This window comes from Prionailurus bengalensis, chromosome B3 (genome assembly GCF_016509475.1).
Source record: "Prionailurus bengalensis isolate Pbe53 chromosome B3, Fcat_Pben_1.1_paternal_pri, whole genome shotgun sequence".
Classification (NCBI taxonomy): Eukaryota; Metazoa; Chordata; class Mammalia; order Carnivora; family Felidae; genus Prionailurus; species Prionailurus bengalensis.
Window position 1 is genome coordinate 21,906,414 of NC_057355.1, and position 27,245 is coordinate 21,933,658.

General features: G+C 54.4%; 1 protein-coding gene across 1 annotated transcript in view; it reads left to right on the plus strand.

Annotated features, from left to right (window-relative positions):
* Positions 1-4,981: 4,981 nt before the first annotated feature.
* KLF13 (Kruppel like factor 13) overlaps positions 4,982-27,245 on the plus strand; it is a 51,067-nt gene continuing 28,803 nt past the window's right edge. Inside the window, exon 1 of the mRNA XM_043554862.1 lies at positions 4,982-6,071. Coding sequence (XP_043410797.1) covers positions 5,480-6,071 — 592 coding nt within the window. The 5' untranslated portion in view covers positions 4,982-5,479. The remainder of the gene's footprint in view (positions 6,072-27,245) is intronic.

Consider the following 27,245-nt stretch of genomic DNA (forward strand, 5'->3'; position numbering starts at 1 on the left):
CCCCTAAGGGTGAAACAAGACTCCAAGGAACAGTGACTGGCCAGTCCCTCCCAGACAGCAGGATTGGGATAATTCCAGGAATATCCTCACTCCTGAGCAGGGGAAAATATCTGTCTAGCTGGATTTTAGAATTGCTAAGGACACCATCTACTGGGACTCCTCCACTCCTCTGCTTTATGAATCAGGGAGTTTGTTGTGTTATCCTGTCCATTTCTACCACTGTGTGTTGGGATTGTGTATTTGAGGAGCGGTGGGGTGGGTGTGGAGGGCACAGACAACTTGTCTTCAGATCATAGGTTTCTAGACTAAGAAGAGCCACCCACATGAACCACACACATGAGGAAACCACTGAGCCTCTTATGGAACTGGACTATGTTCCAGGGAGACTGCAGAGTCTCCTTCACCTTGAAACCCTGTCATCTTTTGGTTTTGGATTTCCCTGTCCCTGGCCTCCAGATTCAAATTTAAAAGGCTCATGAAAGTGGATCAGGCCCACTTGGGGTGGGAGAGAGTAGATTTTGTGTGTGGGAAAGAAGGCATGAGTGACACGTCTGGGTCAGGGCTCTCACCGTGGGTCTTGGTCTGCCATGATGACCAGCATGTTCTAGATGGACTGTTTCATCAACCTACCTGTCCCTGGGTGCCTCACTATAGACTCGCAGCATGGCCAGAAATAAACCTTGGAGATTTGCAGGTTGTTTGCACTGCAGCATGGCCCAGCCTCTCCTGACTGCTATAGGGATTCTATTTTACCTTGTGAAGAGGTGTCCCCAGAGCTTCTGACCTGCTCCAGCTTGGCCTAGTGGCCCCCTGTGGGGATTGCCTGCTTCCTGGACTGCATACCTCCCTCTTTATTGGCTGAAGTCTTCATTTTGGAAGAATCGTTATTGCTGGTAGCTTCCTACAATGACACAGGATGCATGGAAGGTAAATTTTGTGAGATATCGTGCATCTCAAAACATTTGGTTTGTACTTTGTCTGCATGAAGATAATTTTGCTTTAGATTTCCCAAGGCTTTGCCCCTTGCCTTCTAACTTCTACTTGTTATGGAGAGTCCCACAGCCATTCTGACTCCTGACAGTCTCTAAGTGACCTGCTTCTATTGTCAGGACACTTTCTGTCCCCATTATTCTGAACTTGAACAGAGATCTGCTTTGGGGTAGGGCTATTTTTTCCCAATGTGCTGGGCTCCCTGAGGGCTCTTTCAACACACATTCTTCAGTAGTGGAGACTTTTCTTGGATTAATTCCTTGATGACTCTGCCCACTCCCTGTATTTTTTCTCTGGTCATTCTTTCCTGGTTCCTATGATTTGATCAATGGACTTTCTGTATGGTCTTCTTTTTTCTCTATTTCCAATTTTGGGGGTTATTTTTTGTTCTACTTTTACAGGGATTTCCTCACCTGTGCCTTCTCTTCCCTCTCTTGAGAGTTTTTTTTTTCTTTTTCCTTTCTGATATCTTATTTTCAATTTCCAAGAACTGTTTTTGCTTGTTTGTTCTCTGAATGTTTCTTTATATGTGTCCTGCCTTCATGGGTTGCAATATCTTAATTTCTCTGATGACGTTATTGGTACTTATGTTGACGTGTACTTCTCTCTGCTAGTCTCTGTTTCTTCCAAGTTGTTTAAAAAAAAAAATCCACTGGGGCTTTAGATTTTATGACACAAGGCTTTCCTGAGATGCCAGGTCAGCTTTGGCGGTCTGTAAAAGACTGATTAGAAACTCTGTACACATGTGTGGGGCTTATTAACAGTGGCCTCTCCTTTGGGTGATCTGGCTTAGCTGGACAACCACAGATGTCAGGAAGTTTAGGTGTTCCCCTTGGCCTGATCTGATGCCCCAGAAAGACCCTTTGTCTCCTGGCTCCTGTAATCTGCAATCCCAAAGGGGGACAGAGGTTGGTCTCAGTATCCAGTATCTATGTGCTCATTTAATCTCCCTGTTCCTAAGCTGTCAGTTGTGCCTGGTGTCTCCCAACCAAGATGCTCCCTTTTACCTTCTTTAGATAATAATTTTCCAGGACGGCGTAGGCCGCACAGAATTAGGGAGGGGATCTGGGCAACTCAATTCTTCTTAATAAGGCTTTCAGCCTTATTCTTATTTTAGCCCCTCATTCACATTCATGTCCAGAGGTGCCTACTGCCACCCATTCGTGAAACTTCTGGAGATTCCAGTTTGTTCTTGGCTTTCTTTCCTGGCTATCGTTTTGGGATTTCATGTACTCTGGTCTGCTAAGTATTTCAGCTTCAAAAATTGTGTCGTCGTTACATCCTCCCTTCCTCTCCCCGTCCTTGCCAATTTCTGCCTTACAACAAACAAACCTGCTGTTGTTTCAGGGGGCTCTAGAAGGTAAGAGTCAGTCCACCACCTTTACCAGAAACCCCAGTCACCTTTTCAGGCTTTAACCTCTTTACTCCCCAGACATGTCTCCATCTACTTGTTCTCATCTGATCTTCCCTACTCTGCTTTTGAATATTCTGTTCCTTTCTTCTGACACTTGATCCCCACCCATCCTCATCTATACATGAGCTATGTCTGACAAAATCCTATTTAGCAAGAGAAACATGGACTCCTAGCTCTGAGGAAAAGAACTGTATCTCTGGATACTGGAAGATATTTCTACATGGTAAAGGCGGCAGGCCCTGAGGCTTTCAGTGAACAAGGATCAATTGCCTGAGAAGCCAGCCAAAGCCCTGAGTTTTGCATCCAGAATGCCACAGGGCACAGGGGAAACCCTTAGGGAGGCTGCACTCAGCACTCCTGGAGAGCCCTAGGGAATGCTTTAGGCTGTGGATGGGGGTGGGCTGTGTGTCAGCGCAGAAGACCTCTGACCCAGGCTGGCTTCACCTCGCCCAGGGCAGGGGTCTTGTCCATGGCTGTGGCCCAATGTCTAGAACAGTGCATACTTGTGGGAGGACCACCAGAGTGTGTGCAGGCTGGGATGTACCAGCAGAGGTCATGGAGAAACCAGAGAGATGTGGTACCTCAAAAACTGGGCAGAATTCCCCTGGCTGAGAGGGGATGGGTGCTGGCAAGTCGGTGTAGGGCCAGCTCCATCCTTAACGAAGTGACTGATTATGACATGTGGTGGGATTAGAGGAACATTCTGAATCATTATTTGGTCAGAACACAAATCTCTTAAATGTCATCAACACAATCTGCCTGGCAAAATGATTACTTCCTGCCAAGAAGAGCCCCTCTTAGAGGGACTTGACCCGGATGCCTTTCCAGAGCCCATCCCAGCATACCCCTCCTTCCCCCCTCCCCTCCCCCCCCCCCCCACTCTGTCCCATAGTCTTCCCAGGGCGCACCAAATTATCAGTGAGAGGGAAGTGTAGGGTTTCAGTTACAGACACCCAGGGTGCTCAGTCGTCCAGGCTAGTTTACGGTTCACCATAACATGAAACAGAGAATGGTCTGTCTCAGTTCTTTCTTCATTACCTGGAAAGAAGTTTTTTCTATCCAGGCCCCAAATTAATTTGGTGAGAAATGGCTGGTCTTAATTTGTGCGCAGGATGACCTTGCCCCACCCACCACTCTTCTCAGGTCCACAGGGTTTGAGTGCCTGGGCTGCCTTCATCCAGCAGGCTTCCCTTGCTGTCAGCTGACACGTGCGAACGCCCTGGGCAAACCACCCAGGGACTGCAATCCCAGGCCTCGGTGTTGTGGTTGGGGGGGGGGGGCGGGGGGTCTTGTGGTTCAGGGGCTGCCTGAAGGGTCCGGAGCAGCGGTGGCTGCGCTCCATTCTGCGGCAGTAGTAAGTTATGTACTGACTTCTTCAGTGATGGCCTAGGCCTGTATAAGAACGGCGGGGCCGAGGGTTGGAGAATGGGGGCGACTGTGAAAGTCAAGGGCAAGTTGGCAGGGGCAGGGCAAGCAGTGCGCGCGGACCCGGCGCAGTAGAGTATTTCCTTCGGGAGGCCCAGACAGTGGGTGGGGCGTGATGGGCGGGGTCCTCGCAGCTGGTGGCGTTTGAAGCCTTCTCCACCGCGGTGGGAGAGGGGCAGCCTAGAGAAGTTGGCTGCAGGCCTGGGGCGGGGAGGAGGAAGGGGCCCCGCGTTCCCTGAACAGCGGCGCCGGCTGCACCAGCACGTAGTTCACTCCTGCAAGCACAGGACGCGGTGGGCACGTCACCCACGTTGTCAGCTTAACCACCAGCCTGGGGCCAGTTCGGCTCCGGCTGACCTAGGCTCACCAGCAGCGCGGTCCCCTTCGGGTCCCTAGCCGCCCGGGACCAGTTTGGGGAGCAGCCGATCCTTCCAGCGGTAGAGGCCCCGCCCCACCCGTGACCTCGCTCCCAGCCTGGCCGCACCATTGCCCGGAGCTCAGGAGAGAAAGAGCACGGAGGGGGCGAACGGCATGGGTCTCGAGACGCGGCCACCCAGGAACTCTATTGCGGCGGGGTGCACGAGGAGTTTTTCCGCCCCCAGGCCAGGCCTGCTGCCTCGCGCCCAGCCTGAGCGGACACGCCTCCCTGCCGTGCAAACGTCGCTCTGGAAGAGAAGCGGAGGCAAGCCTCGCCGAGGCGCACCCATCCCTGGTGCCCCTCACAGGCAGGGATAGAGGGACAAAGGGACGCCCTGCCGAGGGCTCACTTTCACGCCGGGGTTCCAGGCCGCCACCACACAGAAGCCCTGGCAGGAAAATGCCCCCCCGGGCTCCCCGCCGCTTGGGGGTGGGGGGTGGAGAGCGGCCCCCACGCAGCCACGCCCCGGCCCGCCGCCCTCGGACGTCCTGCGTCAGCGTGCCCAGCTCCCGGCTCAAATTTCCGCTCCTCCTCCCGCCAGCCAAGAGGGCACGCCCATTGGCGAGGGCAGGCCCCGAGGCCGGGCCGGTCCTTCTTGCGGCCCGGATTGGTCCGGCCGCCTACCTACGAACCAACGGCGTCCGCCCCTGGCCTAGGCCACGCCCCCTCCCCAGGCGCGGGCGCGCGACTGCTGTATCCTGACGGTGCGCGCTCTGGGATCCCCGCCCCCTCCGCGCGCGCAGTTCCCCGCGGCCGCCGCCGCCTGTAACCTGCGCCGCCAGGATGTGGCTGGGGGCTGACGTCGGGTCCAGATGTGGCCCCGGCCCCGCCCACCCCCGGGGCCGGGCCGCCCACACCGAGCCGCGGCGCGCGCACGGCGGCTGTCCCGCCTGCCACAATGCGCGGCGAGGCTGCGGCCGCGACTTGGCGAGACAGTCACTAACGTCGCTGCTCGGCATCCTTAGGACAGGCCGCCTCTGACGCCGCGCGGGGACCCCACGGGCCCGCGCCCCCCATGCGCTCACTCTTTGGTGCCCGGCCGGGCGGGCGCCTCGCGGACGCGGAGCCGCGCGGGTGACGGCAGAGGCGGCTGCGCGCCTAGCCCAGCCCGCGGAGAGGGCGCGCCGCGCCCCCGCCCCCCGCCCGCTCTCCGGAGGCCGTGGGTGCGGATGCGCCGCTGACGACTCGCAGCGACCAGCAGTGCCGCCGGCCCGCCGGCCGGAGACCGAAGCATGGCAGCCGCCGCCTATGTGGACCACTTCGCCGCCGAGTGCCTCGTGTCCATGTCGAGCCGCGCGGTTGTGCACGGGCCGCGGGAAGGGCCGGAGCCCGGACCCGAAGGCGCGGCCGCCGCTGTCGCCGCCACGCTGCCCCGCGTCGAGGAGCGCCGCGACGGCAAGGACAGCGCCTCGCTCTTCGTGGTGGCGCGGATCCTGGCGGACCTCAACCAGCAAGCGCCGGCGCCCGCCCCGGCGGAGCGCAGAGAGGGCGCCGCGGCCCGGAAGGCGAGGACCCCCTGCCGCCTGCCGCCTGCGCCGCCACCCGCCCCCGAGCCCGCCTGCCCCGGCGGCGAAGGTGCGGCGGCCGCGCCCCTCAGCCCCGCGTGGAGCGAGCCCGAGGCCGAGCTCGAGGCGGGGCTGGAGCCCGAGCGGGAGCCAGGGCCCGCGGGGAGCGGCGAACCCGGCCTCAGACAAAGGGGCCGGCGGGGCCGAAGTCGCGCCGACCTCGAATCCCCGCAGAGAAAGCACAAGTGCCACTACGCGGGCTGCGAGAAAGTTTACGGGAAATCCTCGCACCTCAAGGCGCACCTGAGAACTCACACAGGTCAGTAGGGCCGCCCGGGCGCCCAGAGAGCGCGGACGGGGACAGCGCAAGCCACCGGGCCACGCCCCCGGAGCCGCCGGCCGGGCGCGAGGGGCGGTGGGGCCGGGAACGGTCGGGGCCTCGCCCCTTCCCCCCCGCCACACGGTCCCGCGGCCGGCCCCGCGCGCCGAGCGAGGCGGGTCCGGGAGCTGGGAGCCGGCGCCCGCCCGGCGACCGCGCCCCCGCCGGGCACGCCCCCTCCCCGGGCACTCTCGGGCGGGGCCGCGGGGGCGGATGTCGTCATCTGGGCTGCGGGCGTAGACCCCGCCGAGGCCGGGGGGCGGTGCGAGCAGGTGCGGGCGAGCTGGGTGGGGGCCGCGCGTGCTGCTCTGGGAGACAGGCGGTGGGGGCGCCCCGGGGCCGCGGGGGAGGCGGGGTGCCCTCGCCCGGCCCCTCCCCTGCCGGCCCCTCCCTCGCCCGCCGGGCGCGCGCTCGGGATGGGAGGGACCCGCCCGGCCCGGCCCGGGCGAGCGGCGGGCGAAGTTCACGCGGGGACAGGGCTCCCTCCAGCCACTCGGCACATTCTTCACTCTCCTCTTCCTGTAATTTTTCCAGCGCTCTAAGGTTTAATTTGTCCAAACCAGAGCCAGCGGCGGCCGACGCGGGTGGCGGCCCCGGTTCCCCGCCGGAGGCTCTTTGTGGGAGCCCCGCCCATCCGGCCGGCGGGGGCGCGCCCGACCCGAGGGGTCTCCTCGGCCTGGGGGCGCTTTCTCCAGAAAGGAGCGCCCTGTTCACTGCCGGCCGTGTGCGCCTCCCTCTTCCCGGCCCTGCTCTCACCTGCCGGTTGCCGGATGCGTGCGGGCGGCACCAGTACCGGGACGGGCGGCCTCAGCGGACCAGGGACCTCGTAGTTGTTTTTCTTTTTTTAAACACAAAGGTGGGAACAATGTTTTAAGGGATGGTAATCTTTCGCTTTCAGTTTGGCTTAAAGAATTGTGTATTTCCTCTGGGCTCACGTTAAGTCTTCTGGTACACTTAATTCTTTCGCATTTGGAGCAGGTTAAAAAACCCGTATAAATATACTGTTACCTTGTTATCAAAGATTTAGACTTCACATTTGTACAATAGTTCGGAAGCTAGCTAAAAACTGCAGTCCTGAAGACCCTGGAGCTGAAGGACCCCCGTCTCCTGGTAAATTTGGAACTGAGCTGTCTCCAGGTCTGCAGGTGTCAAGGCCAGCGGATCTCAGACAAATCTTTACCTCAGAAGCTGCCCCCGCGGTTTTGGTCCCTTGCTGTGGCCGCCCCAGATAGCTCGGCCGGTGGTGGGGTCGAGGGTGAAGGCGGGGCCATTCTACTCATTTCTCAGTCGGAATTTAGGGTGTGTGGACCGAGATAGGGGGTGGGGTTAGTGTAGGGGTGTTGGTTCAGACTGGGAACCTTACTGCCAGGGTGGGTGTGGCCGTGGAGGAGGGGCCAAACTACGTTCGGATCCTGTAGCACCCAGATTACGGGGGCGGGGGCAGTGCATGGGGCGTGGCTCGAGGACCTCCTTGAGGGGGCGAGGCCAGTACTGGGCAGGTAATTTAAGGATAGGAGACTCTCTGCGTCCCGTTCCACCGTGGCTTTCCACTCGGCTAGTCGGGTTCGAGAATTGTGGAGGGGCTGGTTGAGGGCCGGGGCTCGCTGTCACGGACCGGGCAGGCTTGGATGGGGGCCTTAGCTGGAGGATAGCGTCTGGGTTTGCTTGCCCCCTGATCCAGGCTGTAGTGTTCCTGAGTGGGCCCCTTGGCTAGATGATAGCTCCGAGGCAATAAGAACTCGGGTCTCCCTCAGTGGGGTGGAACCCAGCCTCTCTGGGGGTGCTCTGAAACCCGAAGCAAGCAGAAGAGGATGGAACCAACACTCTGACTGTAGTGTGCTGTGTCTAAGAGCAGGGAACGGGGCTTGCCGTCCCTGTGTGCAGAAACATGAGGCCCTACCTGAGGAGATGTAGATTTCCAGGTCCCAAATACTGACCTTCAGCCAAACACTACAGTTTAAGTGGTGCCCCAGGTGAATCTGATTATGAACCAAGAACTCACCTCTGGAGGGAGTCTGGTTCAGCTTCTGGTGGAGGGCATGACTAGGGAGCCCATTTCCAGCCTGTCCCCAAGTGTGCAGAACATAATTAACTGGTGTTGGTAGAGGAGACAAGGGTAGCCCACAGGCCACAGTGGGTGACCAAGGGGCCAGGCTACCCTGGGAAGACCTGAGCAGCAGCCCCCGGTTCTGAGATAGCTGTGGTTTGGTTTGTGTGCTTCCATCAGCTTTCTGGGGGGTCTCTGCCGACAATGGTTCAGGTCATGCCAGGCCCTCTACTCCACTAGGAGCAACCCACCACCCCCCAACCCACCCACCTGCAGCAATTTCATGGCAGAGGGTGAATATCAAAATCACTTTAGCCAAGAAGGCAGTTCATAACTTGCTCTGTCTAGCTCTGTGACCAAGGACGGGTCCCCAGACCTCCCTGCAGCTTGGTCATGTCTCGCCTGACCACTTGGAAGGTCTGTGGGAAATGAGGCTGTGTGTTTGAGAACCCTTTGGGAAGTACAAGCCTCAGCCTTGACTCTGGGGAGACCTGGACTTCCCTGACTGCTACGATCTCCCAGAGCTGCCTGGCCTGCTTAGTTGTGTGGCAGTGTCCTGAGGACTGATTACCCTGTCACATTTAGGTAATTGTTAATGTTAAGCAAACACGTGATCAAACAAAGACACTCACATTTTTGCAACCCAAGCTGCTTTTTTTTTTTTTTTTTCCTAAGGCACTTATTATTTAGCTAATCAGAATTTCCAGCCCAGATCTGGGAATTTGCTAAGTCTTGCCTTGGGGAGTAGCAAGACCAGGAACATGTTTTCTTGGAGGCTGAAGGGCTTTGATGTGAACATTCAAGGACTTTGAGAAGGAATGGCCTCTGGCCTTCTGAGGGCAGATCTCCACCTGAGCCAGCCAGGAGATTCCTGCTTGTTGTCTGGAGTGGTGGGGCTTGGCGGGTCCCCAGCAGTAATGGCCACTCAGTCTTTCTTGGCAGAGATGCCTTGAATACATTCCTACCTATTTGTTCCCGCAAAGAATCATTTTCAGAATGTCTCTGTGCCCTGTTTTCCTTGCAGCACTAGGAGCTAAAAATCCAATTGCATGCTGTATGAGCTGGGCCCATTTCAGCAGCTCTGGGGGCCTTGCTGGACAGGGGGGCACTGTGTTGTGTACAGCCCCTCCCTCCTGCAGACATCCAGAGACATGCCTGGTCACCTGGCCCTCTTTTTGGAGGTGGAGGTAGAGTTAAGATTGCATTCTCAGCCATTTCCTGTAATAATTTGGGTGGGGTTAGTTTGAAGTTTAGCCACCGAACAAGGGATTTGATCATGAGTGAGATTATTGGGGCAGGGTATTTAGGTCCCCTCCCCCAACACAAACTCTGGCTATAGAGCCTGGTTTCTAACCACATTCCTCCCATGTACTCCTCGAAGGTGGTTCCTGGTGCAGCTGCCTTGGACAGGCAGCCTGTCAGGGAGTGAGTGGCGGGGATCTCCTTCACCCAGGGCAAAGCCATGCTGGCAGAGGGCCAGCACTTTGTTCGGGACACATCCACGCTGGTGGGTCCCGTCCCATCTCCCTCATAGTCCCAGACTGCCAGTTGTGAAACTTCAAACAATGCAGAAGTGTGTAGACAGAATGTGCCAGCCTTCTCTTCCTCTGGCTAACCACTATCACCTCCTGTTGGTGTCTCCCTTTACAGACCCTTTTAGTGGATTTGCATGTATGCATGCATGTGCATCCACACAGACATCTGAAAACTATACATGTAGGATCCTAGCAAATATAATCTACCACAGGCTTTTTTTCTGTGTGCTTATTTAACAAGGCACCTTCGTTCTTTATCTGGGCTGCATGGTATTCCCAGGTGTGGCTGCGTGACTGTACCACAACTTGTTTAGCCTTTATCTTGAAAGGATAGTTATGTTGCCTTCTCATTTTTTATCGTTTCATGCCTGTGGCAGTAGAATCCAGTGTGTGTGTTGGTGCAGAGGAGCTGGCATTTCTGTAGGATTGAGACCTGGCAGTGTTATTGATAGTAGTGTAGACAGCATTTACATGCATTGTGGAGTTACCATGTTAACTTAAAAGACATGTTATGTTTTTAAAGGAAATAGCACATTATGTTTTTAAAGGAAATAGATGGAGGTCTTGGTCTCCCCAGTACTGAAGTTCCTGCTGTGTTGCTGACTTTTTTTTTTTTTTTTTTTTACTTCTTCCAGTTCTTCTTTTGCACATGTGAGATCATCATATTGAGAACATTTAAAACAACCCTAAAACCACCATTACTCTCTCACGGCTCAGACCAGCTCTCCTGCTGCCATCTGTTTTTTGTTTGTTTTTTAATTTTTTTTACTTATTTTGCGAGAGAGAGAGAGAGAGAGAGAAAGAGAACGAGAACTGAGGGGGGAGGGGCAGAGAGAGAGAGAGGGAGACAGAGGATCCGAAACAGGCTCTGTGCTGACAGCAGAGACCCTGATGTGGGATTTGAACTCACAAACTGTGAGATCATGACCTGAGGTTATGACCTGAGGTTAAGTCGGACGCTTAACCTGCTGAGCCACCCAGGTGTCCCCCTCCTGCCATCTTTACTTGGCTTACCCTGCAGCCTAGCCTGGGTAAGGGCTCAACCCCTGCAGCAGTCAGCTGTGCCCTCGCACCCTGAAGTGCCTCCTGGCTTGTTGGCACTGGGGGAGGGACTGATGTGATGCCTTTTGAAACTGTCCCTCCCCTGGCTAAAAGAGGGCTGGAGCCCTTCCTGTGTGAGCAATCTGACAGGACCACCCTTGACTTAACCAGAGGTACCATGTGCAAGGCTTCAAATCTGGAAGACAGCCCCGCCCCTTCAGAGTTGGCACTGTGAAGTCTGCTCACTGAAATGAGCTCATGACAGCCCCGACACTGTAAGGGCCTGTTTGCTTTGACCTTATTCTGAATTGAGTTGGTCGTTAGGTTCCTAGATGTAGCAAGTTAAAAAGGGAAAGGGGAGATAAGATAGCAGCTACAACCAAGGAAGGAAATAAGCCAACAAGTTATTAATATGTATATGTGTGTTTATGCACGTGTATCTAAATCTATAACTCAAGAAACCCAACCCAGCCACACTGTGCTGGAACGAATGTGGCGCTGTTTGTGGAGGGGCCTGTAGTCCTCCTCAGTAGTCCCCTAGGCCTGCATTCTATAATAACTGACATTTGTAACAGCGGTCTTGACATATCAGGGCACTATTAAAGTGTGTCTGGTTTATGCTTTAAGAAAGCAGTTAAACTCATTTTTGAAATGAAAACTTCAGGGATGATACACTCAGCTCTCTGTTGTATCTAATAGCAGGCTGCTTGCTAGGGACAGGCATTGTTCTGTTTGCATTCATTCCTCATAAGCTTTTTAATCTTCACAGGACCCTATGAAATAGGTACTGTTGTTATTACTAGTCCTCAAATAATGATGCCAAGGCCCAGATGGATTAAGAAATATGCCCACAGTCACACAGCAAATGAAGGGGGAGCTGAGGTTTGTGCCTGGGCAGCCACACTTCTGAGTTTGGGTCTGCCCGCTGTGCCTGGCTGCTCTTCCTGCCTGGACCTGTGTTCCAGGGGAGGGCAGGTGCCTCCTGGTATTTAGAAGTCTTCCTGTCCCAAGCACACTGCTTCCCTCACAAATTCTTATTGTGAAATGTTAAGGGAGTAATACAGTGAACGCTCATACGTTCCTCTAGACTCCTCAGTTAAATATTTGTCACCCTTTTATTTTTATCCCTTTTTTCCCTTTCTCTACTGTATTTTCTCCCTTGCCTATCTCTCCTCTCTCTTTAAATAGTACATATTATGTAACATACAGTCCATATTCACTTCTCCTAATGATCGCCAAGATGTCCCATGTAGGGTCTGGAATCCAGTTCATCACACATTGTGTATGGTTGGCATGTCTTTTTAGTTTCCTTTAGTCTGGGACAGTCTTGGCCTTTTGTTGTATTGGCATTTTAGGGATCCAGATTAGTTGTCTTGTGGAACATCCCACAGTCTGGATTTGTCAGATTGCTTCCCCCTGATTAGATTTAGCATAAACAGTTTTTGGTGGGAAATACGACACAGGTCATATAATGTTGGGCACTTGCACGCACCACAGTGGGGGCTCGTGTGGTCAGGTTGTCTGATTGCTGGATCACATACGTGGTTAAAGTGGCGTCTGCCAGGTCTCTTCACTATAAAGGGACACGGTCCTCCTGATAATAAGTAACTGGTAGGTAGGGTGACACTCCAAGACTGGGTTTTTGGAGGGTTAGGGTGCTGCTGGTCCTGCATGTACAGCCAGGTGCTGTGTTGGTGCAGGTGCAGTGTCTGCCCATCTCTGTTCAGCCCCCTTCTGTCTGGTCCACCTGGTAGGTTTCTGTTTCATCTTCCGACTGGACAAGTCCATTGACTGGACAAGTGCTGGCATTTCTGGGTCCTGCTGTTGGAAGTCCTTTTATAGTCAAAGGACAGCTCAGCCTAGTCTTAGGAGCTCCCTTCCCAAACAAACAACACTCCCTGATTTTATTTTGAATGAAAGTCTTTCCAGATGGTACTTATAGCCTTTTCTTTAGTTAGCTCACCCTGGCTCTGTGGCCACAGGTGACCCATCCCCCAGGCCTGGTGGGGGGGTGGGGGGCGTTGGCCTGCAGCCAGTGATACCCTTAGGATCTTGGTGGGTCTCTACATGCTTTCCAGAAGAAAATAAATATTGATCTAAGTTCACACACCCAAGCCTGTTTTACTTCCCTTTCATAGCGCCAAGTGGGGTCATTTTCTTGAGAAGTCAACTTCCCATCAAAATGGAAATAAACTTTGAAGTGTTGTCTCCAGCTTGGCAGTTGAGAAGTGACTGCTGTGATGGGACTAGGATGGGGGTGGTGGGGGTTTGGCTGCCATGGCCCCTGGCGGGGACTCTGAGCCTGGAAGGCCTTCCCCTGTTCTAGGTCAATATAATGGAGACTCAAATGCTAATTTTTTACTCTTTTGACAGTGACTTGACACTAGGCACTTGATGTAAGACAGAGAAATCTTCACCCAACCAAAAGCTCTGTCATTTGGCTACACTTACACACACGTAAATGTGCTCTCTGGTTTGATGTTGCATCCAAGCCCGGAACGTGTTTACATGGGACCTGTGATTCTGGTTCATTTACTCAGTTTGATCTCAATCCCGTCTTCCAACATCTGTGGATCAGCCCTGTGCCAGTCAGCCTTCTTGGAGGCATGGAGTCCCCTCAGCTGAAACTAGGCTGTGGTAAAGAGGTTGGTCATCTGCCCTGCTATCCCCCTTGCCCCTTTTAGTGTGCCCTGGCAGTGGTGTGCCTTCCATTCAGCTCCTGTTCCCCTTCTGCCCCAGGGCCTGGACATTATCCCATTTGCTGTTGGACATCGTGTGCATGGTCGGGGGAGCAGCCTTGACCAGTCCATAGTTTTAACTAACATCATCCTGGACAAACAGAACAGAGGGTACAGGTTTTTATTTTGGGGTGTGTGTGTTGGGGGTGGGGGCGTCTGTTTATTGTTCTTCTTTTTTGAAGTTCATCACACAAAAATACTTGCTAACCAGGAACTTGGCCACACTCCGTGGCGATTGGCCAGTCTGTCCCAAGGTGACCTGTTTGGAAAAGCACTGAGGCTTGATGCCTCAGATTAAATGTCCCTGTGCTGCTGCCACAGGGGTGTGGCCTTCCTGCATGGGTGGGTGACCCATGGTCCCCTGAGCACAGGGTACAAGCTCATCTCCTTGGAGCTAGAGCCCAGGGAACATCATGGAAGAGCTTTGCAAGAAATAGGGGCCCAAATTAAAAATCACTCACCAGAGAGCACATGGTTCAGTACCTTTGTTGGGCTCCTGTCCCAGGAGCTTCTGAAGGTGGAGTTCTGGCACATGGCTGTCTCCTGCAAACATGGGGCCAGTTGGAAGGAAGCTTGGGAATGGGGAGAGGATGAAGGGGGCTTAGAGGAGCTCAGGGGGCTTCCTGCTCCCTACCCAGGACCACCACATCGACGTGGAGGGATATCAGCAAGGCGATGGCTAGACAGCTTGGCTGGTGGTCAAGGGCCTAAATTGGGGCCTTCTGATACTCTTGTGTTAGTAGGACTGATGTCATTCTCCTTGAGTATGTGTAGGACCCTGTACACTTCCTCTCTGACTTTTTCACTTGTCTTTAACTCTCTTTTATGGTATAAATGCTTGCTCACACACACACACAAAGGATAAAGGGAACTTGGTTTGGGGCTAGAGGTAGAAGTTAGTTAATGGCAGATCAAGAATAGAGGTTTTTGCAAGGAAGTGTTGGGAAAGAGAGGAAACAGAAGAGACATACTTGAGCCTTAGAGCTCAGCCCTTTAGGGGAGAGAAGTAGGGGCCTAGGCGCCCAGGTGTGTCCTTGGCACAGAGTGATGTTTGACCTGGGCCATTGGCTGGACTAGTTGTTCAAGACCATGTCTGGGATTAAGGGAAGGGTCTGGGAACTGGGGGTTGGCACCATGGGTGCACCTCAGACATCTTACTGGTAACAAATGTATTTTCATTGAAGGAGAAATAATAAATGTTAATTTATTTTTTTTAATTACATAGTTGCCCTTGTAACAAGTGATGGACAATCTGGCTACTTAGCAGTCTGTTGTCTTAGTTTACATTCTGCTGTCTGCTTTCCTGCCTTACTGCCTGTTGGCCTCATTCCCTTGACTGGCCACATCTGGTTTGTCCACTATTCATTGTGGTCCCCGTGTCTCTCCCCACACCCCTCCGTGGTCCGGGAATACTGAATGGCGGGTGGCGGGGTAGGTGGGGACCTGGGCCCTGGAGACACCATGCACTGGTCCTCTCCATCCCATCATGGAGATCTTGCCTGCTCCTTTCAGTGGCTTCACATTCTGGATTTCCTTGTGCTTATTCATCAGTTGCCATTTTTGTCTCTGAATGGTGTGGTGGAGGAGGCGGCCCCTCATAGCAGCCTGTGGGGACCCAGAAGAGACTCCTGCTTGCAGCCCTGTGTGTTAAGGGCAGTTTCCCAAGGTTTCCTAGTCTTTTCCAGAGTGCATCTTTTTGGCTGCTTGCATGGCATGTCCTGCTTTCTAAAATTACTTTGCTTGGGGCACCTGGGTGGCGCAGTCGGTTAAGCGTCCGACTTCAGCCAGGTCACGATCTCGCGGTCCGTGAGTTCGAGCCCCGCGTCAGGCTCTGGGCTGATGGCTCGGAGCCTGGAGCCTGTTTCCGATTCTGTGTCTCCCTCTCTCTCTGCCCCTCCCCCGTTCATGCTCTGTCTCTCTCTGTCCCAAAAATAAATAAACGTTGAAAAAAAAAATTTAAAATTGCTGATTGGCCATAGGCCTCTGGGGTGAAGAGGAGGGTCCAGGGGCTTTGCAGGATGCTGTCTTTTATCCTGAGGAGATGTAGTATCAGAATTTTATGCCATGCCCTCTCTGTTGGGGTGGGGCTAGGGTCTGCCATCAGAGGCCTTATGCTGTCCTGGTGGTGAGCACAAAGGTCATTGTCTTGAGTTGCTGTTAGGTCTTTGGGTCTCAAAGGAAATCCAGCCTCAGCTTCTTCTAGGTTCTGATTTGAAGCTGTTCTTCCTTGATGGTTGGTGGGTGTTACATGTTAGCATTTTGCTTTGGATGGGTTGCCTCATTCTGAAGTGTACTAACTTTAGCCTTTGAAAAACTTCCACTTTCATTTCCCTTTCCCTGATCTCACTGGTCTCCTTGAATCTGAGCTGAGACTCCTTCCCACACTCAGGCCCTCCTGTCCCACATTCAGTACTGCACCATGGCCTCAGAAGACAGATATTTATGTGTGTGCGTGCGTGCGTGTGTGTGTGTGTGTGTGTGTGTGTGTGTGCGCATGCACTGTCAGCTGCCCCCAAAGCTCAGGAGATTGTTCCTTTGGAAGTAAGCCAGTCACAAGGCATCTGGCCAGGTGGTACAGGCTGCAGCAGGGATGGTTTCTTCTTCATGACCCCCAGTGGGGCTGTATCACCTCAAAGCGAGGGCCTTGCAAGAGCAGAGAAGGAGGGAGTAGTATGTGCTGGATAGGGTGGGGACCCAGGAGCCAAGCTGGAGGGTGTGCAGTCCAGGTCCCTGGTGGAGTTCTCCTTCTCAGGCCATTCTGCCCTTGACCTTTTTCACTGGGGCAGACAGTCTGGTATGGGGGCCTGGATGAGGCCAGGTGCATGGAAGCTCTTTGCCTACCCAGCCGAGTGTGCAACCTGGTGTGCCCTCACTTCTCATACTCCACCACCACCTCCTGCTCCTTGCTTCCCCTCCTCTCCTCCTTTCTCCCCTTTCCTACTGTTCCCCGCCCACCTCCCCCTTCTCTTGCTCCTTTCCTTTCCTCCCTTCCCTTCCCCCCTCCTTCCACCCCGTTCTGCTTACCCCCTTCCCTCTCCTCTCCGTTTTCTCCCCCTCCTCCTTTCCCTTCCTCCTCTTTTTCCTCCCCCTCCCCTTCCCCCTCTCCTCTCCTCTCCCTCCTTGCACCCCAGGACTAAGCACATTTTTAACTTGCTGTCAGGGGTTTCCAGCCCATAGGACTAAGGCAGGAAGGTGTACTGGGTGAGTAGGGCCCCAGGAACTTGAGGAGAACCAGTGAAGATACCTCTCCTTTGTGCTGTAGCCCAGGCTCAGCCTGGGAGACCCTGTGGAGCGGCTGTGGCTTCCTCCTTGCACCCTCTGGGGATGCCCTGGCAGCTCTTCCCTGGGAGGTAGCCTGGTGGGCTGTCAGCCTCCTACACAATGAGAGGTAAACAGTGGGTCACCTTGGCAACTGGCGGAGCTGAGGCTCAAAGTGCTTGTGGCAAGAGAAGTTCTCATTGTCTCAAGTTTCTGGGATGGCGTTCTGTTTTGATTTTTTCTTTAATTAGCTGGAGTGACTAAGATACCAAAATGACTGACCTGGTTCCTATAATTTCTTAATAAACATTTATATTCCCTTCATAGGAAGAACATTTCTTCCAGTGATTCATTGACTTTTTCTTTTAGACTATGGCAAGGCCCTGGCGAGGCAGGGTGGGGGTGGCACAAAGGGCCCCCACTGCCGACAGCCGTGCCAGCTGGCGAGGGTCCAGGCCCTGGGAGCACTTATGTAAACACCACACCAAGATTGTACTGGTTTTGAGGTTGATTATGTTCCATGGAAAATTTGGGGGCGATGCCTCTCTTATCTTGGGGTGTTCAGATCCCCATAATTGGAGCTTCCAGAAGTCCTCTGAGAGACCTGTAAGTCTTTCTGAGCCTAAGCAGTGCTCTTTTCACCCGATGCCAGATTCTCCTGGGAGGCCAAGGTGTGAACTAGTTTTACGTCTTGGTACAAGGTGACGCTTCAGCGTGTTTGTTGTTAAACAGTAACTGCCCATATGTGCGTAGCTTGGGCTGGATGTGCCAGATTGGGTGGCCTCCTGCCACCCTGCTGGCTGTCTGAGGGAGTGCCAGGCCACGCAGGGCCCTGGGAGGTGCTGGTGAAGCTCAGCCCCAGGTTCTTGTGCAGGCCTTGCCCTTTGCCTGGGGCTTCCTTGGGCCTCTCTGCTTCATCCCCCTGTCTATTACCCAGTAGTCACCTGCCCCTATCGAGGAGGAGCCCGGTGAGTACATCGGAAGGCTGAAAGTTGACTTCCTTCGTTTTATCATCGGTAGAGGTGATCCAGGTGGCCCTGGCTGGTGGTGTGTCCTTTGAACTGCTCTGCAGTTCACACCTAGGCCTGCATCCAGAGTCCCTTCTTCATCCTGGGCACGCAGGGCCCCTGGGTCCCCTTCTCTCCACATAGGCTGAATTCTTGCTGGGTTGGGCCGGGCTGCCCTGTGGCCTCATGGCCAACACCCTGTGTGTACCTGTGTCGAAAGCATTTCCCTGCAGCGGGACTGTTGCCATCACTGGGGGGGGGGGGGAGTTCACCAACCCCAAACTGAAGGAAATGTCTATATTTGTTGCATTTATTTGTGGTGAGTCTCTGGTGTTACCTGTTCATGCACTGTGCCTTTCAGCTTTTCCAGATTTTTGTGTCAGTTGCTGGGCAGCCTCCCTACCTGGTCACTGAGAAGTCTTGTCATCCTTTCTCCCTTTGTACGAGACCTTTTTCAAGGATGTCCGTAGAATTAGATTTTTTTTTTCTTGGTGAAGGATTTACATTTTTTATGATGTTGAAGAAAAAACACAAAGGTGTTGAAATGGCATTGAAGAGTGTTGAAAGTTCAAAGCCCTAATCCATTTGGGAGTTTTGTCAGAAATCCAGTGCGTCTGTGTGCCCTTTGTCAGTCCTAACAATTTGGGCTTTGGACTTTGGGCCCCACCCCACTGCCCTCTCCTCCCAGCAGCAGGCAAGTTTGTGTGCCCAGTGTTACAGTCAGCTCCTGAGGGAGCCTCTCAGTGTTTTTATCAGAGAAAGTCCTTTTTGCCTGATTATGCTTTGTCATTTAAACAGAGGGACTAAATGGAATGTTGATGAGGACTCCAGGCTTTGGAGTGAGAACAGATTGAGCTGGCCAGGGTTCTTATCTGTAAAGCAGGTTGGGGCATGCTGACCTCAGAGGAGAGGAGGAGTGTGTGTGCGAGTAGAATGTGTGGTGTATGCATCTGTGTTGCGTGGGGGGTAGGGTTTGTATGTGTCTGTGTGGTGTGTGTCTGTGTGTTTAACCTGCAGGAGAATTTCACCCACTACAGTGATGCTCTTGGGTACCCGAATGAACGTTTTTGCTGCCTTCTCTTTTGAAAAAGGAAAAAAAAAAAAGAACAGAACAACAACAGACAATTTAGAACTACTTTTTTGAAACAGGTGCCAGCTCACGTCCCCATCCTCTGGCACCGCATGTGGGTGACCCTCACCGGCCTTGTGGCCCCAGCCACGCCCCAGTCCATAAAATGCCCGTCTTGAGTTGTGGGAGGATGAAGCAGGAGCCTGCCACAGAAAGGCAGGTTCCTTGAGCATCTTGTTGCTATGGAGACCTGCTTCCTGGGGAGCTGTGCTCAGGCTAGGGCGGCCCCCTCTCAGGTGAGCCTCATTTGTTACTGGGTAACCGTAAAGGAGCCCTCCCAGGCCCCAGCCAGCTGTACCTGGCCTGACTCTTTTTAAAAAGCAGAAGCAGCTGAACGGGAACCTTGAGGCGGAAGACCCCATCACTGGTCACCAGAGCAGTTCTGGGTGTGCCCAACAGCCTGAGGTGGACTCAGGCCTAACAGCATCTCCCTGCCATGGCGTCAGACAGGCTCGTGGTGACAGACACTGTGCCAGCCCTGCCCAGTGACTCCACCTAAATGGAAGGACTTTCTGAGTCCAGGTGTGCTCTGCGGGAGACTTCCAGAAGCACAATGACTGAGTTCATACTAGCTCTTGAGTCCGAGGGCAGCAGAAATCCTGCTTGCCGTGAAACTTGCTTCATCCAACACTCCCAGTGGCTCCTTCAAGTGGAGAGCGCCTGGTTCTGCTGCTAGAGCCGCTTAGACGCGGACGCGCGCAGCCAGGGAATCCCACTCAGGACTCATATTTGCTATTTTTGTAACTTCCTGGGCTTCTCTGGTTTCAGCACTCATTCTGCTTCTTGTTTGCAGGAGTAATTGCTTTCATGAGCTTTGGGCCATCTGTGGATTTCTTTTCCCCTCTATTTTTTTTTTTTTTTTTTCTTTTTTGGGGCAGCAATTCTATGTTCGCAGATATGAGAATTGTTTCCTAAAGGGAAGCATGAAAGCGTTCTTGAGGCTGGCTTTTCAGCTGTCGAACCACAGTTTCATACCCTTTTCCTGCTTGCTTTTCATCTACGTGTGAATGTGTATGGCATCAAGATGCTTCCTGTGTGGTCTGAGGTGACTATTTTGAATGAATGTAAGGGCTGAGGGCATCTAGTCTGAGATGACACCTGGGCACTAACGTGGCCTTCCTTGCTCTCTCCTGGCATCTCCTTGTTCCAGAGGATATTTGTGAACATTGGGTCGGGGCAGGGGTTCCCTTTCCTTCTGCGGACCCCACCCGGCCCCTCTGCTCAGACAGGAGAGGCCGCCAGGGGCCTGTGCTGTTTCTGTCTCCTGCTTGAGTGGCCAAGTGGGCCTCCTCCCTTTTGGGCTCTGAGTGAGTGGGCTGTGGTGAGACCCCTGAGCTGACCCTTCTGGTTCAGGTGCAGCTGCTATAGCTGTCTGCTCAATTCCACCTGGGAGAAGCAGCGGCTGGGTCTGTGGTGGCCACGTTTGGATGCCCTTCAACGTGTAGAGATAGGCATGTCCCCTGTCCTTCTCATAGGGGTGGGGGAGCAGAAGCCAGGGCTGTCTGTGCAGCAGCCTGGACAGGTGCAGTCTCCAGTAGAGGTGGCTGACCTGGCCTCTGCAACCTGTGCTTTCCCAGTCAGCACCCCGGGTGAGTGGGGAGATTGCCTGCAGGGTGCTCACCTGTGTGGAGAAGGCAAGAGGGCTGGAGGGGTGTCCAGCCTCCTGTGGGGCCCAGCGTGGGGAGGCATTTCATCCAGTAGCTGGCCTGGGTGCTCAAGAGCCCTCACAAGGCATGGGCCCACCTGTGCTAGCCGCATCCTGGGCTACAGTGGTGTAAACTCGATTTCATATGTTAGGGTACAGTTTTCAACAACGTGGAAATGGCCTGGGAAATTTTCCTGCTTATGCTGCACGTTGTCGAGAGCTGGCCAGCCCTGGGTGCTCAGTGTGCTCTCTGGGTTTTGGAGGTTCTGACTCTGGGCTGCCGTGACTCCATGGAAGATAGTCATGCAAAGGCCCAAGGCAGAAAACCCCAGGGCGTCTTGGGCTCTCAGGCACAGAACTGGTGTCACCTGTTTCTGAATCAGCTTGGGAAGGCCAGAGGTGTCTGCCGTCTTAGTTTTTCTGGAGGGCAGAGTCACCCCTCTGCGGCTCCTGCCCAGCCCCGGGGTGCTCCACGTGGTCATCCTGCTTTAATGTATCTTTGTTGAGGGAGTATCTTGTCACTGCCCCTCTGCACCTCCTTTTCCTGTGGCTGAGTTTTGCGTAACAGTCTCCTCCCAACGAGGCAGGTCACACGGATTCGAGTGAAAGGCCCCACCTGCCCAGCAAATACTCGTGGCACAAATAACTGGCTCTCTGACGTTGACCTTGGGGGATGCTCCCTGCTTTTATTCAAATGTTTGTGTCCACCCCCACCCCCCCAGATTCTTATGTTGAAATTCTAATGCCCAATGTGTTGATATTTGGAGGTGGGGCTTTTGGGAGGTGATTAGGTCATGAGCCCTCATGAACAGATTAGTGCCCCTATAAAAGAGGCTCCCCAGAGCTCCCTTGCCCTTTCTTCCTTTTGAGGACACAGTGGGAAGACACCAGCTATGAACCAGAAAGAGGGCCCCCACCAGAACTCGACAATGCTGGAGCCTTGATCTTGGACTTCCTGTTCTCCAGGACTGTGAGAAATATATTTCTGCTGTTTGTAAGCTACCCCGTTGGTGGTATTTTGTTCCAGGCTGAGCAAACGAAGATGCTCCCCAACTCCTTTGGGCAAATACTCAGCAACACTTCCCCAACTACCTCAGATTAGTGCCTTGTGCCTTCAAAGTCCAGAGCCTGTCACTCCAACTGCAGGGGCAGGACTTGTTCTCCCAGCCCTGCCCCTGAAGATGGGGGCACCCCAGGTCTATCCTGACAGCAGCCTGCACCTAGTCTCCCACCTGGCCTCCCTCCCTTGCAGCAGGGCTGGTGTCAGCAGAGGAGTCTCCTGAGTATGTCTTCATCACTCCCTTCACCTGAGTTTTCAGGATGTTGACACTTGAAATGGGCTGTGGCTCAGAATTTTTTAAGCATCCAATTCACAGGGGTTCCAGGGAGGGGATTGGGGGTGTTGAGATCAAGGCCAGGAACCAGCAGCCCCCTAGGCACTCACCAGACATGCTTCCTCAGTACCCTAGCTGGTGACCTTTGCCTTGTGGGGTGGCCTGTCATGGGCTGGGCCCACAGTGCAGTGAGGGGTCACCCCCTTCTCAGGAGCCTGGCCTGAAGGTACTGTTCCTACCAGTGAGAAGGGAGAGCACTGGAGGACTCTCTGGAGAACTGGGCTGTCATTCCATGCCCTATCCCAGGGCCAAACATGGTGGTCAACAGGATTTGTCCCAAGAATGTGGGGAATGAGTTCTGGTCCTTGAGTTTACAGGTTTTTGTTTTTTTCTCCTAAAAGCAGTAGAATCTTTCTTTCGACCAAATCCCATGGATTCCAGTGTAGAACGGAATTGGGGAGGATTGCTGTCTGGCGCTGGAGGGATTTTTGGCTGTGGAGCCTTCTGTCACTGAGCAGTCCTGGGCACCCTGCACATACCCTGAAGACAGTCCCAGTGGGGTTGGCTGTGTTGTCCCGAGGCTAGCATAGGGTCCTGCTTCTGTACCTAAGTGACTTGGGGGAAGGAAGCGAGATGAATGGAGGTCAGCCCCCAAGGCCACAGGTGCAGGCTAACCCTTGGGGCTGGGCCAGGGAGTTGGGCCCTTATGGTCTGTGGCAGGTTCTTTTGGGGTCTGTGGTCAGTGTCCTGTTGCTTTTCAAAGGGTGTCACTCTGGCTGCCCAGGCTTTCATCAAGGGTGATTGGGTTGGGACTTTATGGGGTCCAGCAGGCAGAGGTAGTGATGAGACCCTGGCCAGAGCATGGGGCAGAGTGTGGTGGACAGAGGCACGTAAGGTCACAAGATGGTGGGCAGGGGAGTCTCAACCCACCCTGCAGCCTGGCTCAGAAGCACTGGGCTCTCAAGACGGGAGAGAGAAAGTGGCCAGGGGTCAAGGCAACGGTCTGGCAGGTGTGGGGGTGGGGTTGACCCCACCATTGACATACACTGGACTGGTGTGTAAAGCTGCATTTGTGGGGTGTCAGCAGACAGTGTCAGGGTGGGGGACATAAGGCATGGGGTTTTGTCACTCATTCCCTGAATGCCACAAGGGTCCTGGCTCTAGCTGGTGCTTCTGCCCCTTGAAGACTTGGTGTCTGAGTCCAGCACTATGTGACCTCATCCCCACATGCTGCTGTGGGTGGGGGCATGGGGTGGGGTGGGGTATGGGTGTCTGCATCCCTTGCTGTAGCCCTTCCTTCACCTTGGACACTCCCACCCATCCCACTCAGCCAGGCCTGTCCCTCCTTCAGATGCCTTTTCAGAAAGCAGTGGGGGTGGGGGCAGATCCAGGCCCAAGTGACCACTGTATCTAGCAGTGTGTGATGAGTGGACAAGCCAGAAGTGAAAGAAAGCACTTCAGCGAGTGTGAGGAGAGCCAGAGAGGTGAACTGCTCTTGTGGCTGCCTTTCTCTAGTGCTTGGAGCAGCACCCCGATGCCCCCGGATGGGTGTACTGTGCCCGGGGGCATCATCGCGGTGATGCCATGCTAGGTCTTCCACAGCCCGAGGCTGCTGTGCCCAGCGGTGCCAGCGTGTTGTCTCCACAGCTGGGGGTAGGTGGTAACCTCTCTGTCACAGGATGGACCACAGCAGTGCTGGGCCAGTGCCCACTTCTGACCAGGGTGTCTGCTCAGCCAACCTGGTGGAAAGTCTTCGAATGTTTTTAACCACTGAAATCCTGTTCTCCCCACCCATTTATAATGGGCCGACCTCCTTGGCTCCTGTGGCCCCTCACCCCTGCACTCCTACCAGCTTATCACTTCTGCCACCCCATGGATAAAGTTCTCAGCTACTGACAATAATGACGTTCTGATAAACATGCTGTGATCCTGGTTCTAAAGGAAGAGTATCAGAGGGCAGACATTTCTCATGACCTCCCCAGAGTTCAAATGGAGCTTGCGTGCAGAGGGGATATGACACCTGAGTACCCGTGTGCACCCAGCATGAGCCCCAGTCCTGGCACATGGACCCACTGCCCAGTGCCCCTCATGAATCTCCAGCCTGTCCCCATGGGAATCCAAGCCTGTTCTGCACAGGACACCAGGTTGATGATCTTGACTCTGTTGTTTCTGGGAAGATCATCCAGAATCACTCATCTGTGGTTCCAGAAAACTCCCTCTTCGTTTCTCTGAAACTTGGAGATTTCTCTCCCTCCCGCCCGCCGACTCAGGAGCATTGCTGTGGGCCCCTCACTGTGCTGGCTTGGGTCATCCCTCATGGCAGAAGGAAGGCTGCACACCTGGCCCTGTTCTGGCCATCCCCCAGTCACAGTGTGGCCCTGTCTCGTCTCCCATGGGCCCTGTGCTTGGTACCGCTGCACCCCTGTCCTGCTGGTGACCCACTGCCACCTTTCCTTTCTCTTCCTTCTCCACCTATCCTGCCTGGTCTCCTGGCCTCTCAGGGTCCCCGGGGGCTCCCATGCCAGGGGCTCAAAGACTCCTGCTGCCTCCCCCCACAACCACAGCCTCTGCTCTGGGGCAGGCCTCCCATGATGCAATGACCTGCTTTGTCACAGTGGTTCACTTCCGTACCTTTTTTTCTCTTGCAAAGGCATCATCTTCAACTGGAAGAAGAAATGAAAACACCACCTGTGCCTCAAAACCATTCAGTTTCTAGACAGGGAAATGCCAGGCAGTTAGGCCTGGCCCACCCTTGTCCTCCACTCCTCACCACCCTCCCGAGTGCAGTTAAAGTTGGGGGTCAGCAGCCAGGCCGCTGAAGTCAGGGAGGTCAAACTGGAATGGTGATTTGGGTGGACAGTAGGGGAGAGGGGGTGTCAAGCACAGGAGGGGCTCTGGGTAGGAATCTCAGGTCACCTGGCCACTGGTCTTCAGCTGGGTCTGTGGTGGGGTCAGGTCTGGGTTGGGGCGGCAAGCTCAGTAGGTAGGAGGATTTGCAGGCTTGAGAAACTAGATTGGTTACGTGAGGAGTTGGGGTTTGGACCCCCTCACCCCCACCCCAGAGTTGTGCTGGCAGCACCAAGTCTGAGGAGAAGGCTTCTGTAGCAGGGTCTTGGAATTGCCTGGGAGTCCAGGGCCACCAGGTGACTAGTTTCTCTGAGACCGAGCTGGACTGACTGGGAGTGTCCCTCATGCTTGTGTGGGGGCGGGCTGGTCTTTTCCAAGCTCTGAGCGAGGCTTGTGTAGTTGAGGGGGTGGCGTGGAGGTAGACCATGGGGAGCATGACAGAGGCTGGGTAGCAAAGGGCAAGTCTGTGGGAGGTCTGGGGACCCATCCGCAGGGAGAGGCATTGCTTGGCAATGAGAGACCAGCCCCGAGGCATGGAGATAGAGAGGATTGTGCTGCTCCTGAGAGATGGTGGGGAGAGACTTCCTGGGGCATCCCTTTACCCCTGGGGTCTGGGTTGGGTGGGGGAAGCACCAGAAGAGGGGAGATGAGATAGGAAGGCCACATGATTGGGAAACCAAGGGGAGAAGAAGGAAGTGGGTGTCATGGTGTCTGGCCTGCCCTGCCCTTCCATGTCCCCTGGCTTCTGTGCTCTGTGGCTGCGTGCATGTCCCCTCTGTGGGCAGTTTTGGTGGAACATTCAGGAATTTTGTTGGCTTCTCCCAGACTGAACATTCCTCAGGCCAACATCTGCCCCGCCTTCCCTGAGGATGGCCCGCATGTGAGGAAGAAAGGTAGGTTTCCAAACGTCATGTCTGGTGTCTCCTGGGTGATTATTTCCCACCTTGCCTTCTTGACCAGCCCTGGAGGATCTGCCTCAACTTTGGCAGCTTCTTCCTGCTCATTCTGGGCACCTGTCATCTATCTCCGAAGGCAGGACTGACCCCAGGCTTTCCTATTGGTGGAGGAAAGTGGAAAACACACAGGACTGGCATGTGGGACACGCTGCTTAGCTTTTGTCAGGATGCCCACAGGAGCAGTCAAGTGTAGAAAAGGAAGAGCATGCAGCAGAAGCAAGCCAGGGTGGTGGGAGGCTCCTGCTACTCTCTTGAATTTGACTTTGTGCAGAAGTGACAGTGGAACCCAAGGGTTGGGGTGTGTCAGCCCAGCCCGAGTGCTTTCTGGGAAGAAAAATAACATGCATAGCACACACATGCACACACATCTTTATTGAAAGCAATACATGAACTGCAATAATTCAGAAAATATAGAAGAGCTCAAAGAAAAGATTAAGCAGCACACACAGGTTTACCTACCTGAGACCACCATTGCTCGGCCCTGTTCTGACCTCCAGTGAACCTGTAGTTCACAGACACTCAGCCCCAGGAAGCCCCTCCTGGCACCCACAACATGACTGACCGTGAGGGCGGTGCACAGCCTGCCTGCACCAGACTCGGCCAGCTTTGTTTCTGGGAGCCTGGGGCTTAGACTGCATGCCAGGCCCCTGTGCCTTGGGCTCTGGTGTACAGCCTCAGCCACTGATGTTGGTTCTGGCATCATCCAGGGCCATTTGTGGAGGCCCGGTATTGACTCGGGAACCAAGGAGTGCAGAGGTGTGTGTGGGGCAGGATGCTGTATTCCCTGTGGGCTCATTGCCCCCACTTGAAGGGGCTTTTTGATGCTTGAGTTTGGAGAGTTATGGTCTGTGACTGTAATTCCATTTGGGGGAATCCTGGGGTCCATGGAAATGCTGCCCATTGCTTTCCTTACTTGGGCAGGTCCTGGCTTTGGCATTGTTTTCCCAGAGCTGGGAATGGTCCGACTGGGGATAGGCCGACAGCAGGTGGGCCACCCACTGGCCTGGCCCATTTGGAAAGCATGTGTCCTGCTGGGCTGCAGTGGGGGGTAGTGGCTGTTGTGTGGGCTGAATGGTGAACAGTCAGGGGGACCAGGGATTGAAAGTGCACTTGCCCCTTGCTGTGCCTGATTCTGGACCTGAGTCTCCAGGCCCCGACCAGGCATCGGTGGTGTCCAGCCTCTGCTCAGCTGCCTCACCTCTGATACTTCCACAGGCCTCTCGCTATGTGAACATGCTGGTGGTGAGGAGGAAATGGGTGGCCACCAGGCCCCTGGGGGCTGAGTGTGGGCCAGAAAAATGGGTGTCAGGAGCAGGGATCCTTGGGTGTTTGAAGTGCCTTCAGGCCTCTTTCTCCAGGGGCTGGAGGGCTCCCCAGGGCATGGGGGGAGGGGGGTCACAACTTCCAGTACCCTCCTGCCAGTGCAAAGTTGGGCACGAATTAACAAAAAACAGATGAGTTCGGTTGTCCCTGGAATTCCACAGGAAGCTAGACGGTAGAACAAGTGATCAGCCATGTGTCCTTGGCTGAACCAGGAGTACTCCGAGAGTTGCTGAAATTCCCAAGTCCTTCAAGAA